The 18,739-nt window shown below is 38.7% G+C and overlaps 1 protein-coding gene across 1 annotated transcript in view; it reads right to left on the minus strand.

Annotated features, from left to right (window-relative positions):
• Positions 1-18,739, minus strand: part of kdm4b (lysine (K)-specific demethylase 4B) — a 268,277-nt gene that overhangs the window by 132,764 nt on the left and 116,774 nt on the right. Inside the window, exon 8 of the mRNA XM_078424193.1 lies at positions 18,566-18,703. Coding sequence (XP_078280319.1) covers positions 18,566-18,703 — 138 coding nt within the window. The remainder of the gene's footprint in view (positions 1-18,565; positions 18,704-18,739) is intronic.

Raw genomic sequence — 18,739 nt, forward strand, 5'->3', positions numbered from 1 at the left:
GTTTCCTCGTGGCAGAGATAGAAACACAAGTTTATACAGCAAGGAAACAGGCCCTTCAGTCCATGCTGACCAAGATGTTCGTCTTTGCGAGAACCCATTTCTCAGTGCCAGATGTTTAAAACCAGAGGACATATGTTTAAGGTGAGGAGTATGAGGTCAGACTTTTTTTCCACCAAGAAGGTGGTTGAGGTCTATATTGCATTGCCTAAGACAGATACTCCAACAATATTTAAGCAGCATTTGGACATGCACTTGAATTACAAGGCATAGAAGGTTATAAATCTTGTATCTCTAAATCTAAACTCAATGCTGGTAAATGAGATTGGTATAGTTGGGTACTTAATGTTCACCATGGACACGGTGGACAGAAGGGCCTGCTTCAATGCTGTCTGATTTTACCAATCTCTCCAAAGTGTGATAAAACATAAAGATTTTTCAAAAATAGGTATGTTAATAAATGGCACAAAAGAATATGGCTCTAATGCAGGCTAATGAAATTAGCGTTGATGTGCAAACTCACATTCAACCAATTATAGGCACCTGCACATTTGAGAGAATATCATACTGGACCTAGGTGCCTAACTCCAGGATATGAGGAAGCTCAGCTTTCCATCTTGGAGAAATTGTCCAGCTGATCTCATAAAAAGAAATGGCTGCATTTATGCAAAACCAAAGCTCGTTACAGAGTGATTTCTTAGCACCTTTACAACCGCATGACTAAGCACTTCTCATGTATAAACGGTCCTCTCCATCTTCATTAGTACGACGGAGGAGTGGGTCAGAAATTATCTGGAGAGTGCTACTAATTCACACATAATGCAGGGAAATTCACCTCCAGGATGCAGCTACAGTTTCCTACAGCTTCTCATGCAAAGAAATGATTCCTTCCACTATGCAGGAGAGCACAGGATCTGAAATATACTTTTGCAGCACACACAGACATAATACACTTGAATTACTGCAGTCAGCAATCATGCTGCGACAGTTTGAAAATGTCCTCAAATTCACAATGTCACTGATTTAACAGAAATATGTTTTTCCACAGGTGGGAAACAATAATCATCTTGGTTGGGTGATCAGTACATCCTAGAGATGTTACTTCTGGCGATTCCTAATACTATCTACTACTAATTGCCTGTCACATTCATACGGCTGAGATAAAAGAGGCAAGTGAACGGAGGCTATATCCAAATGAATAGAATCTTGAAAATCAAGAACCACTGATGCAAAAGCATCCCAATAACTCCAGCACCTTTTAAGTCCAGATTGATCGAATTAGCCATTTACATACACAATATAACACTATCGACTACAGACACAAAGAACTGCTTTTGTTGGTTAACTAAAAAGACAACGTGCAGGACTAACTCAGCGGCAAAGGCAGCATCTCTGAAGATGAATAGGTGACATTTTGGGTCGGGACCCTTCACGTGTCATGGTCTTCAGGCATCAGTCATGGTCTTACTCAAACAAATGAAGAACAATATTTCCCGTGTATGTACAGCTGAGGAACCCGCTTCAAGGAGTTAACATATGGAGAAATGGTTGCACACATCAGAAGTCCCAGTAGCAACTTGAACAATATTCCCATGTCTCTCTGGCAACTTCCATACTCCAGTGCAGCAAACTGCACAAATTAAGGGGAGGATGGCTAAATAATCTTAATTACCGTGCCACTATAGCAATGATAATCCTGTGGCTGACTGTGATTTGAACGGATTTTCTCGTCAGTTGCCATTTTACAGTTATTATTTTTATTGTTATTTTTCTTAGTGAAATTTGATCTACAAATGTACAAATCTACAAATGTAATCTACAGTTTTGATGCAAGTAATTACCATTTAATTGCAGTGCTTAAAGAAATGGCCTTTGAGTGAATAAATGGATGAGGGCATTCTACAAATGTTTGTGTGTGCAAGTAAAGCTGCTCAGAAAACGGCAGGGCTTCTTTCTGATTTAACGTAGCAGGGCTAATCAAGTTAAAGTTCAGTTAATAATGGAATTGAAATAGTTGGCCGACAGAACACAGCTGCACCAAGCACTAGCACCAAGGACAAATTGTTTCTACTTACATTTTTTTAATAGGACAAACATTTATAAACCATGTACATGCACACCCATCAATACAACTACAGATATTCACAAAAATAGACATATACATTAAATTAAAAAGTAAACAAATGTGAGGAAAGTGGATTTCTTCATGTTGCTTGGGTCCTTTATGATGTAAATGGAAACTGTTTGCCTACTGACATAGTCTCACCCTTCTCAGGAATTTACAGCATCATTCATCATAACGCTTAATAACAAATAGCAATATTTCAATCTAATGACAAGGTTACAACCATTTCCTGGAACACAACACTGCAAGTGTAAAAGATAGGAAATATTCAGAAAATAAGCGGTATATAGGGCAAATATAAATAAAAATGGTTGGCGGGGGGAGAGAAACAGAAAGAAGAGGGAACCTCTCAGTAGTGCTTGTACTGTAATTTCACGCTACGCTGCATAACAGTGTAAGCAAGGCAGCTCAATCAACTGCTTTTTATATGTCACTGCTTGTGAACACATTTCTGAACTAAAAATTCTTCATAATGTTCAATATCAGCTTCCTTAATTGCCAACAAAATGTTAAAAATCCACCAGAGAAATTAAAGCTGCCTGTGCAGCGATCAAGGGGAAAAACAATGAAAGCCTTCCAAGATGTGGCAAGACAATCACTGGAGTGTTTAAAAAGCACAGCAGGAATTACTTCCCTACCAGAATTAAATGGCTGGAATGGGTGGTTTCGGCTGGTATTAGAAAAGTACATACATGAAACCAATGAAGACAGTCTATGCTGGAAATATATGCTGGTTTCATTAATATGTAAAAAAAAATATCAGGACACACAGTTATAACAATGGATCGACACTTGAAAATACGAACCAATCTTTTTCTCTTACTTATTCTAACTAACCTGTGCATACTATTATTAGGATCCGTAGTTTCTGTTTCTTTATCTATTCTTATATCATTATCACGTCTAAATAGAGGCCACTTACTAAATTTGAAACAACCACCACTAAAAACATTCCAAACAAATTTTCCTTTCGGGTTATTGAAGCAGTTCCATTAAAACTGGGCACTTGCAAGATCAAACATTGGAAGAGATGTCTACGATAAGGTGCAACTCAATTATATAATAATGTTTTAATGCACTTTCTGTGGTTAGCAGAGATTTGCCTACTCGGGTCAACCAATTGGATTCGCTCTTATTGAAAGTTTTCCCCATTCTTTGCAAGAATTAGTCTATTATTAGGATGTTATCATGACTACCAAAGAAGTCTTATTTCAATTACTGAATACACTGCACAGGTAATGCAATCATTATCTTTTCTAATGTGTCTAAATACCACAGAGCCTGACCACACTGCTATTTATTTAACTAATTGATCGGTTACTTTTCAAAAGTGAAATTACACAAGCTAAGTAATGATATCTATAGTTAAAGCAAGGTAATGGAGGGACACTGAAAACCTATAATTTCAGGATGGATTGCAGCAATATAACTGGTGTCCTAATTTCAAGGTTTAGGTTAGTTTAAGATACAGTGTGAAAAAAGATTCTTCGGCCTACCAAGTCCGCGCCGACCAGAGATCCTTGCACACTAACGCTATCCTACATACAGAGGGACAATTTACAATTATATCAATTCAATTAACCTACAAACCTGTAATTCTTTGGAATATGGGAGGAAACCGGAGATCCCAGAGAAAACCCACGCAGGTCACGGGGAGAACGTACAAGTTGTTAAACATGTGCCCAGTTCTAACTCAACTTGCACATTATAAAGGCAGTTCTCTGATGGGAGGCCAGAGAAAAGGCTATTGAGTGAGCAAAATGAATTCAGTTTCCTGGTGAATGACACTCGCCTCCATAACTACAAGGGAAGCAAACTCAGTGGTCTGCTGAACCCTGCATTGTACCCACAGGAAATAAATATTCAACAGGCAGAATGGACTCTTCCAGCACAACAATATTACACAATAAGATTTATATGACAATAGACAATAGGTGCAGGAGTAGGCCATTCGGCCCTTCGAGCCAGCACTACCATTCAATGTGATCATGGCTGATCATTCTCAATCAGTACCCCGTTCCTGCCTTCTCCCTATACCCCCTGACTCCGCTATCCTTAAGAGCTCTATCTAGCTCTCTCTTGAATGCATTCAGAGAATTGGCCTCCACTGCCTTCTGAGGCAGTGAATTCCACAGATTTACAACTCTGACTGAAAAAGGTTTTCCTCATCTCCGTTCTAAATGGCCTACCCCTTATTCTTAAACTGTGGCCCCTGGTTCTGAACTCCCCCAACATCGGGAACATGTTTCCTGCCTCTAACGTGTCCAACCCCTTAATAATCTTATATGTTTCGATACGATCCCCTCTCATCCTAAATTCCAGTGTATACAAGCCTAGCCGCTCCAGTCTTTCAACATATGACAGTCCTGCCATTCCGGGAATTAACCTAGTAAACCTACGCTGCATGCCCTCAATAGCAAGAATATCCTTCCTCAAATCTGGAGACCAAAACTGCACACAGTACTCCAGGTGCAGTCTCACTAGGGCCCTATACAACTGCAGAAGGACCTCTTTGCTCCTATACGCAACTCCTCTTGTTTATGAAGGCCAACATTCCATTGGCTTTCTTCACTGCCTGCTGTACCTGCATGTTTCCTTTCAGTGACTGATGCACTAGGACACCCAGATCTCATTGTACGCCCCCTTTTCCTAACTTGACACCATTCAGATAATAATTTACCTTCTTATTCTTAAAGTGGATAACCCCACACTTATCCATATTAAACTGCATCTGTCATGCATCCGCCCACTCACATAACCTGTCCAAGTCATCCTGCAACCTCATAGCATCTTCCTCACAGCTCACACTACCACCCCAGCTTTGTATCATCTGAAAATTTGCTAATGGTATTTTTAATCCCTTCATCCAAGTCATTAATGTATATTGTAAACATACCGAGCCTTGCGGTACTCCACAAGTCACTGCCTGCCATTCTGAAAGGGACCCATTTATCCCCACTCTTTGCTTTCTGTCTGTCAACCAAATTTAGATCAATGCTAGTTATACACCTAGACCCGTAGAAGCCTGTAAAATTAATTTATTGCTAACCACCTTAGTTGCCACAGGAAACAACAAGGGTAGAATATCTTCTGAAAGCTACAAGCTCGATCTGATGTACATTGGAAAGTGAAGATCTTCAATGTGAAATAAAGAATTCTTAAAAATAGTAATTATATGACAGGCGACTACAGGAGGCAGCAAAAAAAGGGATTTGCAGCAAGTATATTCAAAATTGTTGAATTGTTTTCAAAAGGGGTGTTCAGGAGGCCTAAATTAGAGGAGCAGATAACTAGATCATGGCAGAGAAAGGAGAAGGGTAAGGTGAAAGGAACTTGAAAATAAACTTTAAATTGAGATATTGCTTAATGTGATGCCAATGCATTCTGATGAATAAATGGGGTTTGGTCGCGGTCAGATAAAGGGCAATTCAATTTTACATGCCCTCCAATTTATGCAGAGTTGAATCTGGACTGGCTGTCCGGAATCTATTGCAATAATGAAATATAGAGTTACAAAGGCACACAAGAGGATTTCAGTAGTAGATGAGGGGATGACAGAGAGAAACAAGCATTCTTAATAATGGCAGGTAGACACAAAATGCTGGAGTAACTCAGTGGGTCAGGCAGCATCTCTGGAGAGAAGGAATGGGTGGCGTTTCGGGTCGAGACCCTGCTTCAGACTGAATTCTTAATAATGGCATTGACTCTCATCTCAGGTTCAAATATGACACCAAGGTAACGGCACAAATGTTCACTCTCAGAAGTTGTTAAATTATCTTCATTGGCAATTAAATGCTCTGGAATGGAAGAAACGTCATGGACGAAATTACATAAAAAGATAATGTTTGATGCCAGTTAAAGATTTAAAATAATACTTTGTTTCTGAAAATGGTACATGTATTGCTTTTACGTTCTTCGTGTGTGACATAATGGCCCGTTTTAAGAGAGATACACGAAACATAAAAATGTCAAATACAGACTGATTTTTTTTAAACCTCAAATGATTAAAAGTAGCATTGACAAGAACTTGAAGATCGGGCACTAAGTGAAATATATGAAAACTACATACGTTGAAGGTAATTCCACTACTCATGGAATGGGTAACTTATTTATATCACCCAGCATGCAAGAGGAAAAGCTCAAGTCTTCAGATTTTAAACAGTTCAAAACCTGAAAACTGATCATATTCAGAGAAAACGTTATAAGCAGGCTCTCACTCCCTTACAAAACTATTTAGAACTCGCTCTCATCAGTACCAAGTCCCTTAGTTTTGTGCTATCACGTGCAGAAAATACAAGTGTTTCCCTCATGGAATTGATCAACATTTATTAAATCGCTCAGCAATATTAGAACCAAGGCTGAAAAAAGAACAAGGACATCTACGTACCACATTTGAACTGTAATCCTTTTATTAATGAACAGTAATGCTTAAATCCAGGTGGTCTCAGGTCCATCAGCCTGGATTTCAATCCCTTAAGAAGGAATTGTCTCAAAGTTCATAAGCTTTCCACTTACTAATCTGTGCACCAGACCAGTGAATGTGCACGGTCATAAAGGAAATGTATTTGAATCATATAGAACACAAAATTCCAATAGAGAGCAACTGCAAAAGGCTGTAAACAATCAGATGCAACATTCAGAGAAGCCTCTATGGGTGTAGCAGAAAATCACATTACAATCAGCAGAATCTACATGGCTTTATGAAGGCAAGAAAGCCAACGTTAAATTTGTTGAGAATTCTTCAATGGTGCAACAAGCAAAATGGGTAAAGGAGAATAGATTTGATGCTTTTGATTTCGAGAAGGCAATTAATAACGTGGTCATTGTTCCAGCTTCTGCCTCTTAGCTTCTTATGCCCTTGCATTTCCTAGTATTACTCAATTAGGGGAAATCTGCATCAGTACTTGGAATAATTGAGTTAAAGGAATACTTCACAAGAACTTAGAAAATTACTCAAAGTTTATCTTAAATGCTTAATTCACTCTACATTATGGCTCTAAATGTTTTAGCAGAGACAACACAAGGAATCTATTGCAAGTAATGTGCACAAGGGATGAACCCTCGTCAAATGTTTCACTTAAAAACAGCTAATTGATATTCCTTTGTGTAGATGAGCTATTGCATGCTAGCCAATCTGATCACTTCATTACACTTTGGAAATATCATTACATGTCATGCCAAACGTATGCTCTTGCTACTCAATCACATTGGTCTTGGGACTGCATCAAGTTCGTTATATTTCAAAATTTCAATGCACACATACACACAAACTCCCTCTGCAGACTTGGAAGAATAGGTAAAACTTGTAGTTAAGTCTGTTCAAAACATTTATCGCAATCCGAGCAGAAAATATTGTTGCAACAGTTATATTCAGCCAGGAGCAAGTTCCCCTCTAAAGGTGTGTTATTTTACACATGTTAGACCACCAGTTTCCACTAGATTTTGCTGCTTTCTTCAGAAACCTTCAACCCAACTTGGTCGAACCAGCAAAGATTATTGCAGAACATCAAGTGCAAATTACATAACGTTGTTTGAAGTTTCCATTATTTTTACAGTGAAAAAACAGCAAGAGTAACTATTGCTGCTTACAAGGAGGCCTCACCACTAAATATTTTCACCAGCTGAACATATTTACGGACCCTTGAGCTGGCTCTTAAAATTAGGCGTATGCAAGGGCTCCTCTAAGGAAGTTTTCATTAATGTTTCAGTTGTTTATTAAACCCATACCATGGTAGAGCAATGACTACATCCAGATTTCATTAATACCAACTTCCTGTGGGATACAATCAGTGTAACAGATAGGGGACACAGAATTTCTAAATAGTATTCAGAAAAAAATTATCTGGAATGTGCACACCATTTATATGTGCTTACAAGAAAGTGGCAGGTTTTGTTCCAATTGTGGATTTGGTCGAATCTGAAGAGATGGTAGGCGTCTCAGTTGGAAAGTACTTTTGTGGCCTAAACATCATTCAATTACATTTATCAGAGTTATGTAAAAGAGAGAGACGATATGGAAGCAAAGATTCTGAATTACAAATCAATGAACCACATTGGTTATAGCCTATTAGCCTCAAAACCATTTCTCGACTATTAATCCTTTGCTTCCTCCTACTGAATTACCTTGGATTCACATTACCACACTCACTTGGATCACATATGGAAAATTCTTCTCATATGGATTCCATTAATGTTTCCATTCCCCACTACATAACTTGCAAACTCTGATTTGGCTCCCTTAACAGGTGACTCCCAAGACATAGTGTTGACCCTATTACTACCTCTATATATCAACTGACGTGTCGAACAAAAGACTCGAAACCAAGGTTTATTTTCGTTTAGGATAACTTAACCTTTATTAACGCTCGAGTAACTTTAAACATGCATGCAAACAATTGACTTCTATTAACTTCTCATTTACTTTACTATTTCAACATCACTTCTTAAACTAAATCACAAAACTCATGACTTTGAGTCAGATATGACCCATGTGAATGAATTGGCCAGCTTCACTCTGTTGGTAGGGGGTTTGTCTTCTCTGAGGTTCGAACTCAGGTCCCTTTTCTTCTTGCGATAGTTGTTTCCGGATTGTTACTGCCGATGTCTCGGACCGCCCTTCTTTTATACTAATTTACCTTCCATCTTCGAAAGGAAGCATTTGTTCTAACCCAAGGCTCTCATGGCTTTACAGTCAATCATTTCAAGCTCTCACTCCTCCAAGGGCTGAATAAACAAAACACATCTTCATTACTTATCAGGCTTGGGAGTTCTTATTGGTGTTGCTTGTTCATATGTCCTTCTCATTATAGTTATTTTGCAATATGTCCGTGCCAGGCACCTTATCTTCTCAAGGCTGTACTGGCTAGCCGTGAAGTTACCTTCAGCTCTGCTCCCACCAGATGTCAATGACGTGACCGTTTTCACTGCGCTCCTTTGTTCTCCTGGCTCAAGCATTTCGTTCTGTCTGTCTCTAGCTCCTAGCATCCTCCCAAAACCTGTCAGGATACTTGACATCCAGTCCCAGGCTACAATAGAAAGTGATCCAAGTTTTCCAGGATGATATACTGAACCTTTATTGCCATAGGTACTATATCAGAAAGGTTGTTTTTGCTACATGTGACACATTCTTAGATGCTCCAGTGAGCAAATCAAGAATGACTTGGATCCATTAATTAAAATAGCTAACTTGCAGCAATGTTAACATGGATAATGATATAATGTGTTCTGATCAGATAAGACAGTAATGAAATTCAAACCAGACATGTGTGAGAAACACATTGGTGTGGATGAACATAAACATAGCACAAAAAGTAAGGAAATTTGTGTTTGGTAGATTATTTCTTTGTTGTAACAATGCTTCTTGGCAATAAATCTTATACCGTTGGAAAGCCTGTTTATTTCCCTTTTAAATGGTGCCACATTTGTAAGGAACATGCATTTGTGGGATGAGCAGCAGAGCTGAGTATATGGGTTGCGCCCATGAAAAATTTGCCAAATCTTCTCTGCCAATGCCAAACAGCTTATTCTGCTGTTGCTATTGACTCTTGTTTTGAGCTTCTGGTACCCCCAGGTGCTGACAAGAATGGGATGCCATCCCACAACAGTGTGTGACCAGGCTGGTGACCAGCATGAGGAGGAGGTGCCAGGCTGTTATGGCTGTGTATGGTTCTTCCACACGCTACTGTGGCTCCTGTTTATTAAATGAATAAATTGTTAAATTGCCAATATGTCTTGTTTCTTCAGACTTCAATCATCCAATCCACCAAACAACACTGAACAAGAGTCAATGGCAGAATAAGCTGTTTGGCATTGGCAGAGAAGATTTGGCAAATTTTTCATGGGCGCAACCCATATACTCAGCTCTGCTGCTCATCCCACAAATGCATGTTCCTTACAAATGTGGCACCATTTAAAAGGGAAATAAACAGGCTTTCCAACGGTATAAGATTTATTGCCAAGAAGCATTGTTACAACAAAGAAATAATCTACCAAACACAAATTTCCTTACTTTTTGTGCTATGTTTATATCCCCACAGACCTTTAAGCATAATAGGATTGGTCAAAAAAGTTATCAAAAACTTGTACAGGATAATAAAGGCTTTCCTTTATTAGCTGAGGCACATAATACAGACACAGGAAGTTAATTCAAGAACTGCCTACTAAACTACTTAAAATTGTCAGGAATAAAAAAAATTAGACTATGATGATAGTTTCGATAGGCTGGAGCTGGTTTGATTGAAACAGAGGCTGCATAAAAGTCTGGCACTCTGGGGCTCAGATAGAGTAACTGGGAAGAAGGATTAAAATCAAGGAAACATTAAATTTATTGGGAGGAAAATTAGAGGGCAGATGAGAGAAAAAAATCAACCAGAGGGAGGTAGAGTCTGGAACTTGCTGCTTGAAAAGATGGCAGAGCCAGAAAATCTCATCACATTAATATCATACTTGGCTAAAAACTTCAATAGTTGTCTCCTGCAGAGCTAAGGACCTTATATGGAGTTCAAACTGCGTAACTTTTTTTCCAAAGGCACAATACAATAAGCCAAATTGCCTCCTCGTACATTAAAATTTACAATAACTCATCATATTAGCACCTCAAAACATCTCAAGGAATATTAAACTAACAGCTTTGGAACAAATATTCGAAATGACTCTGTAAATGTGCCGTGTACTGCAGATATTTCATTTGGGGATGAATACGTTTGTTTGCTGGTAAAAATAACAGAGAAATCCTGTCTGAAAACTAGTACAACCTGTGTCAGATCACCAGCGAAACCCAAGATTCTATTCATTCGAACATGTCAATGAAGTACTCACAGGAAACCCTCTCTCTATATAGTACTGTAATTATATAACTTGCTTTTCAATTGCAAGTATCTTAGTTAGGCAATGTAGTTGAGTGGTTGTTTTCAATCAAACATTGTGCTTTGTTAATGTTAATACTTATTTATAGTCCCAAGCATTCATTGATCCATTTTTACTTGAAGTTCACCTACAGTTCCTTACAATTCCTAAGCATTTTTCCAATCTAATGTTGTATGAACAGTTCCACACAATCATACCCTTGAACAATTGCAGGCATGAATACCATCTCCCTCGTAACCTGGGGATCTTGCCGCCTTGCTGAGTTGCCCGTGAATCAGAGTCATCTCCTGGCCCTTGAGTTTGCAGATACCCACAATCCAAGCAGTACTTGCTCGAGTGGCAGACTTACTTGAACGGTACCTTGAGATATGCAAGTCAACTGCTTTAAGATGTAGACACCAAGGAACTATTTTTCACATGAACCTCTCTCACCGGAAAAACTGTTGTAACTACATGGGTTTTCTCTGGGTGCTTTGGTTTCTTCCCACACTCAAGATGTACAGATTTGTAGGTTAATTGGCTTCAGTAAAATTGTAAATTGTCCTGTGAGAAAGGTAGTAGTGTATCACTGGTTGGTGCGGACTTGATAGGCCAAAGGGCCTGTTTCCATGCAATATCTCTAAAGTTTAAAAGTCTAAAGTAATAAAAGTTGTGTTCTACATCAGTGTAGGAAGCAGCACCATTACAAGCATCTATATAATGGGAAGTGAGTTGAGAAAGAGGGGAGCAGAATAGCACTGAAGCAAGGATTGCTCATTGTATTCACAAAAACGGTTCAGACTTTGAGTATGTGTACATTTCTCAACATGCTAACAGAGGAGACACGTGTGAGGACGTACTTGACCATTCCTTCTCTCCAGAGATGCTGCCTGACCTGTTGAGTTACTCCAGCATTTTGTGATACTTGACCAGGCATATCATTTAACCGATATACCTCAACGCCAAGAATATCAAGTGAGTTGGGTGATTGACTGGCATGTGGCATTATTTCATAAACTGTTGCACTGTAACCGATGAATGATTTTCTTTCCTCCCTGCCCTGGGAGTAATTTAATACTATGTTTGGATTTTTCACATGCAAAATATTCTGCAAATATAATTAAAAGTCATCTTGTTTGCCATATCAGAACATAAATGGGTAACTACTTTACACAGCCCAGTTTTTCTCTGGTAATTCAGCCTAGAATGATTGAACTACTTAATCGTAAGGAAAAGATGTTATAAAATTGACATTTTCTCGTCACGGACAATAACTGCATTACAAGGCATTCATTGCTAATTCTCCAAAATTCAAAAGTAATATTCAGAGAAAATTCAGATGATTACATCTTATGATACAGCTCTCTATATTTAACTGATACAGAAATAAAACATCAAATGTATTTTCGAACAAACTTTGCTGGCACCAAGTGCAGAAACAGGAGGGCTCAGTCTGCATGTTTATCAGGCAAAACAGCCATTCAGGTTTAAATGTTATCAGCTACCTTAATGCGTAACATGGAAAAACGATTGTAAAATATGCAGAATCAGACCATTATATTGCAACTTATTCAAAATAGCTTGTAATGCATTTAATTAGCATGTATTAAAAAATAAAACAATCTTTTATTAAAATTGATACCCTACAAATCCCATTTTATGTCCATAATTGTTGAATCTTTGAAAAGTAAGTAAGAACCAATTCTAAACAGGCGAAATTTAAACAGATGACTATTCTTTCTACATTGTGTAGGAAAATAACTGCAGATGCTGGTACAAATTGAAGGTATCACAAAATGCTGGAGTCACTCAGCAGGTCAGGCAGCATGTCTGGAATTAACGAATGGGTGACGTTTCGGGTCGAGACCCTTCTTCAGACTGATGTCGGGGGGTGGGGCAAAGAAAGGATATAGGTGGAGACAGGAAGACAGTGGGAGTACTGAGAAGGGGGAGGGGAAGAGAGGGACAGAGGAACTATGCATTTCATTTAACCTAAACGATATTACCCAATCTGATTGTTACGAAGTCTGAAGAAGAATCCTGACCCGAAACATGGCCTCTATTCATGCCTTCCCGAGATGCTGCCTCTGATGTTTTTCCAGCTGGTTTGTGAAACCAGCATCTGTAGTCCCTTGTATCTATTCTGATTGTTATCATGTAGTATTATCAACAAAAAAGCCTGCTTGTTGTAGCTCTGAAAGATGTAGCTTGGAAGGAAGCGATCTGCAAACATGACATTAAAAAAAAAAATTTTTTTAAATCAGCCCAACAAAGAAATATCCACCTTCACCTGAAAGTATTGTGACCCTGCACTGCCCGTTTCTATCTCCAACCCAAAATCCACAAACAGTACTGACCTGACCATCGATCCAAGTGTTCTGCCACATAAATAACAAAAGGCTAGAAGATTGGTCCAACAAGGAGTTAGATTAAGGGGGTAGGCAGTTAATAGGTTAAGTAGTTAAGTCACATTTTGTGAAATAAATTAATTTAGAGGGAAATTAATGAAAAATGAAAAGCGAGAAACTTTTTGCTTTGAGATTTTATTGCCTGATATCATGGAGAGATGGCGGCAGTAAACTGCCCACCAGTTCTCTGACTTCACAGCAGAATTAGCCGACAGTTATTCTGTGCAGTAAACAACTTTTGTATTTCTTTTAGATACTACTCTGTGAAAATATTCTATCAACTACATGGGCATCAATTATCTCATTAGTCATAACATGCGTTTTGTTTATGTTAATCTTAATTCAACAACAAATGGTTAATACAAGTCAAACACAATACAAGGGCATCTTGACATTATTCTATCTCACATTTTAGGCGACGCAGGTGATCTACTGTAGCTTCCCACAAAGGAAAACAAGCTCCGTTATCACTTCTACTATTTATGTTCATATTTATCATCCACCCTTCAACACATTCCCAGACAAGAGGTAATACGTATAATCTTACTTTGCCAATTCCCACAAACCTCTTCTGCACCTGGTCAACGAAAGATGCCAATTGTCACTTCCAAGCACCCTTTCTTTCCCTTGTTTAATTCCAATCAGAATTAAGGAAGGATATTAATTTTTCTTCCACACATTTCGATAGGGAGAACACTGATGTGCCTTCTCAGGCCCCATAGCTCTAGATAGTATCGCAATCACAGTCATAGAGGCCGACATCAGAAGAACCTTCGGTAGGTTCACCCTCCGAAAGCATTTGAACCTAATGGTGTACCTAGTTGCATTCTCAAAACCTGTGTAGGCCAACTGACTGGAGTTTTCCAAAACATTTTTGACATCATTACTGAGGTCTGAGATTCACACATGCATCAACATTGGCAACAACACAAGTAAGGTGACATGCCTCAATTACTACTCACCAGTGGCACTGACATCCATAGTGATGAAGTGCTTTGAAAGGTTGATTATGGCTCATATCAAGTCCTACCTTAGCAAGAACCTGGACCCACCATCTCTTGACCACAAATGGTATTTTGTCCTACATTGCCAATGGTTTGGAGTTTAAAAATAGGGAGGTTTGTTGCTTTGTACAATGGGTATAGAAGGCCTCACCTAGAATACCGTGTACAGTTTTGGTCTTCCTACCTAAAAACCAAGATAGACAGATGAGTTTGGGCACAAAATTCTTAAGATTCAGAAGAATAAAGAGCGACCTTATTCAAGCACATAAATTTCTAAGGAATCTTGACAGAGTAATTGGGATGCTTTTCCTCACGGGGAATTTCAAACAAAGGGGCATAACTACCAGATAGAAAGCCAACCATTTTTAACACGGATGTTCATTGAAATTTCTTCTCTCAAAGGGTGATGAATTTCTAGAATTCTCTGCCCCAGTAGATGGTGGAAGATGAATCATTACAAGTATTTAAAATGGAGATGGATAAATATTTGGTAGAACGAGGAACAGAGGGTTATGGAGAAATGACACCAAAGGGAATACGAGGGCAGTATAGATCTGCCATGATCATATTAAATAGCGGTGCAGGTTTAAAGGACCTGAAGGCCTATTCCTGATCCAATCGCCTTGTGACTGCAATTGCAGAGTTTTAAGAGCAAAACCAGCAATCAGGTGGTCAGCATAGTTTATCCCAATAAGATACTATCTACTCTTGTTCAGCTCCACTCCTACTTGGTTTAATCACACATTCCTGCAAGTCTCCAAGCAATTTAGAGAACCACTCTACCCCATCATCAAATTGCTTGAATAAAACTTTATTAGCCTTGTAAGTGCCTTTCTTCAGGATAAGCGTTTCATTTCAAGGATTGTAATGTAAGAAAAAGGACAGAGTATCAACAGAATACAAATCTGGATGCACATTTTTCCACACAGAACAGAATGCAAAACAAGCATAGTAGCAATGCCTCCAGAAATAAATACTCTAAATGAGAAGTTTCTTGTAAGTGAATGGAAACTAATGCTCTGTCCAAATTATACACTTGTTTGCAACATTGATAGCTAAAATTGCAATCACGACTAATGCCACACTCCGCATTGATTCTGCAGTGGTCATTAGCATTCCATTGAAAGACGACACAAAAAGTTATATTTCACACAATATTTGAAATACTCTGCAGCGAATGCATCTGCTCCAAAACACTCTACATTTGCAAGTCTTTTGAATAAAAGCATTCCAAACTAGCCCAAATGTACTTTTGCGACAATGAAAATCAAGGCCAAGAATTCATTAACACAAAGGGAAGTTCAATCATTGATGAAGACAGAATTTTTAGACGTTAATAAGTACGAGAATAAATCAATACCGGAGGAAAAGGTTCAGTGAGTTGAATGATGTTCTTTTGCACTCACAAATGTAAAATTATAACTTTGCAAAACCAACCATCTTACATCTATCTGGAGAGGAAAGCACACTGCAATGTGCCACAAAAGAAAACAAAATTTGAGAGAAACAATAAAGGATTTGTCAAAACCAGAGTGTGCGAACAAGTTGAACTGTTTATCGGTTGGAAAAAAGCGGCTTCAGGCGGAGATCAGCCTTTCCAGATCTGGTGACACTTCCAAGGTTTCTTCCCAAGACCTTATTAAAGTAGACTGAAATTGCATTACTGGCTGCAATATTCAACAATTCAAAGTGTTCCAAAGAGTGGATAACATCAATTACTTTAGTCTTCATCATTTTAGGTTATGTGAAGTGGTTAACACTTATGGTCAAAAAATGCATGTAAAAATATGGTTTCTGTTCCTTTCGTCGGTTGAATTCCTGTTTATATTAGCAACTAAGCCAATTGGCCTCATTAATATATATAAAAACACAAGCATTTAACAGAATTGGATCAGAATTTGCAGGATATTGCCAATATTCTAGCAGGCTTGTGACTCCCACTTGACATAATATCGCTGGCCTGGGAATGCTGATTTTTATCCTTCTAAAATTCCTATATACCCATGTATTCCTGGAAGTCAGAGCTACTTGCAAATCTGTCTGCCATCAGTATCCTTGAGGTCATATCTAACCAGAATCTCAAAAGATTTAGCATTCATGTCACACACCAAAAACTATTTTTTAAAAATCAGTCAAGCCATTTGAATGCAGTTTTAAAAAAGTGTTGGAGTAACTCAGTGTTGATCACAGTGTTGGAGTAACTCAGTGGGTGTGGCAACATAGCTGGAGAGCATGAATAGGGGACGTTTCAGATTGGGGCCCTTCTTCAGACTAATTATGGTGGTGGGGGGAGTGAGGAGGAAAAGCTGGAAGAGAAGTGGAACAGGACAAAATGGGTGATAGGTGAATACTGGTGAGAGTGTTTTTCGATAGGCAAGATGATTCGACTAAGGTCAGAGATAAAAAGACAAAAAGTGTGAGATAAGGATAGCAGAAGAACGGCAGGAATCAGAGAAATAGCAGCGACAGTGTTTCAGAACTCCCATCGGAAAGCGGAGAACTTCTTCAAAGTAGGCATATCTTGAGATTTCACAGTGGAGCTGAAGAAAGGTGATGCAATGAACTGCAGATGCTGGTTTGCAAAACAAAAGACAAAGTGTTTGAGTAACAAAGTGTTTGTGTTGGGTCAGGCCGCATCACTGGAGATGTGGATAGGTGGCATTTCGGATCAGGGCCCTTCAGTCTGAAAAAGAGTCCCAATCCAAAACGTCACCCATCCATGTTCTCCAGAGATGCTGCCTGACCCACTGAGTTACTAACACCCTTTGTCTTTTTTTGTATTTATATTTCCAGAGTAAATCACTGACTGTAAAGAAGGCCTATAGAAGAGTTGCCAAAACAGAAGATAAATACAAATCTTTCTTGTGTCTTTGTTACTAATTTAGCAATGACTAGACCAAGTGGACCCGTTGGGCCCAAACCTCTCATACATTGGTGCAGCACCCTCCCCTCCCCCTCCCCCCTCTCCATCCCCCTCAACCTCCCTTATCCATTCTCCTCCCCCCTCCCTTCTTTCCACTTGTAATCTTGCTTTCAATGAGCTGTTTAATTGCAGAAATACTCTATCCTGGCTTTCTGCTTTAGTTTCAATAGCGATAAATTGAATTTATGACTGCACTATTTTACAAACTTATTAGAAATCTATTAGTCAAGAAACCCAAGTCCCAAGGGCAAAGCTAAAATGAGAAATCTCAGTTCCTGCCCTCCATGTACGGTGGCTAACAATGACTTGACTCATTTAGATCAGTCTTGCATGTCATTACACTGCCAAGATGTTTTGAGTTAAGATTCTTACTTTAAAAGCCACAAGCACTCACATATTCACATAGCAGTTTAAATCTAAAAAGAATAAATTATACAAAAACGTGCTATGAAAAACACTGCATTCTAAGGGGTTTTATTAGCAGCCTTGAAATATGTTTACACATCCATTAGCTTCCAAGTTTAAAAATTACAACAATGTTATGTATTTTTATTTTCAGCACGAAGTAGCCTGAGGAACACTCAGAAACAAATTAAACAGTCTAATGATACAATAGGTAAACAATACTTCAGCCTGGCTACAAGCCAACTCCTTATCCTGTATCTCGACTTGCTAATCACACGGAAACATTTCTGCAGGTAGACAGACTACCAAGCAACAGTCTTTTCCATTACACACACCTGCTAATGCAGTTGATAGCCTTTATTACCCAGCATAATAAGTAAACTGAACAGTGAGATACAGAATTGACGTCGATAATAATCACATGAAAATTGAAAGAACACTTCAAAACATAAGTTGATGATGCGCTTTAATGTGAAAAGAAATAATATAGTGTTCAACTTCAGGAAAGTTTATTATTTCCTCACATGACCGCCATTGTTAGTGGTACCCTTCTCGCCCACATCTAATTCATTGACTGACTGTTGGGTAAATTTCAAAGAGAAAGCGAAACATTGTGTCCACAGCTTTCTATTTCTAAAGATTTCTTTTTTCCATTTAGTGAGCAGATTTGTGGTAAGGAAAAATTGGAAGGAAATCATGGAGACAACAGGTGGGGTCAGGGGAGGAAAACGACAAATTGATTTGCCACTTGCATTATGTATTCTTGGAATGTGGTTTAGTAGTGGCTTACTGAACAATGAGATCTAACATCCAATAAATAACCTATGTAACTAAATTACAAGCGAATCACAGTTCTTACCTGAGTAGCCATTTTCCCATAATCGATCCAGCGAAGCGTGGCAAAGTTGGTTGATTCTGCACAATTGAATCCATGGTTAAAGCCAGCATGGTAGCCATAGGGAAAGGTGATCATAAACTCGCCAGCCTCTTGTGTAATCTGAAGTGAAAAAGTAGAAGCTAAAGACTTTGATGC

This window comes from Rhinoraja longicauda, chromosome 28 (assembly GCF_053455715.1).
Source record: "Rhinoraja longicauda isolate Sanriku21f chromosome 28, sRhiLon1.1, whole genome shotgun sequence".
In the NCBI taxonomy this organism is placed as follows: Eukaryota; Metazoa; Chordata; class Chondrichthyes; order Rajiformes; family Arhynchobatidae; genus Rhinoraja; species Rhinoraja longicauda.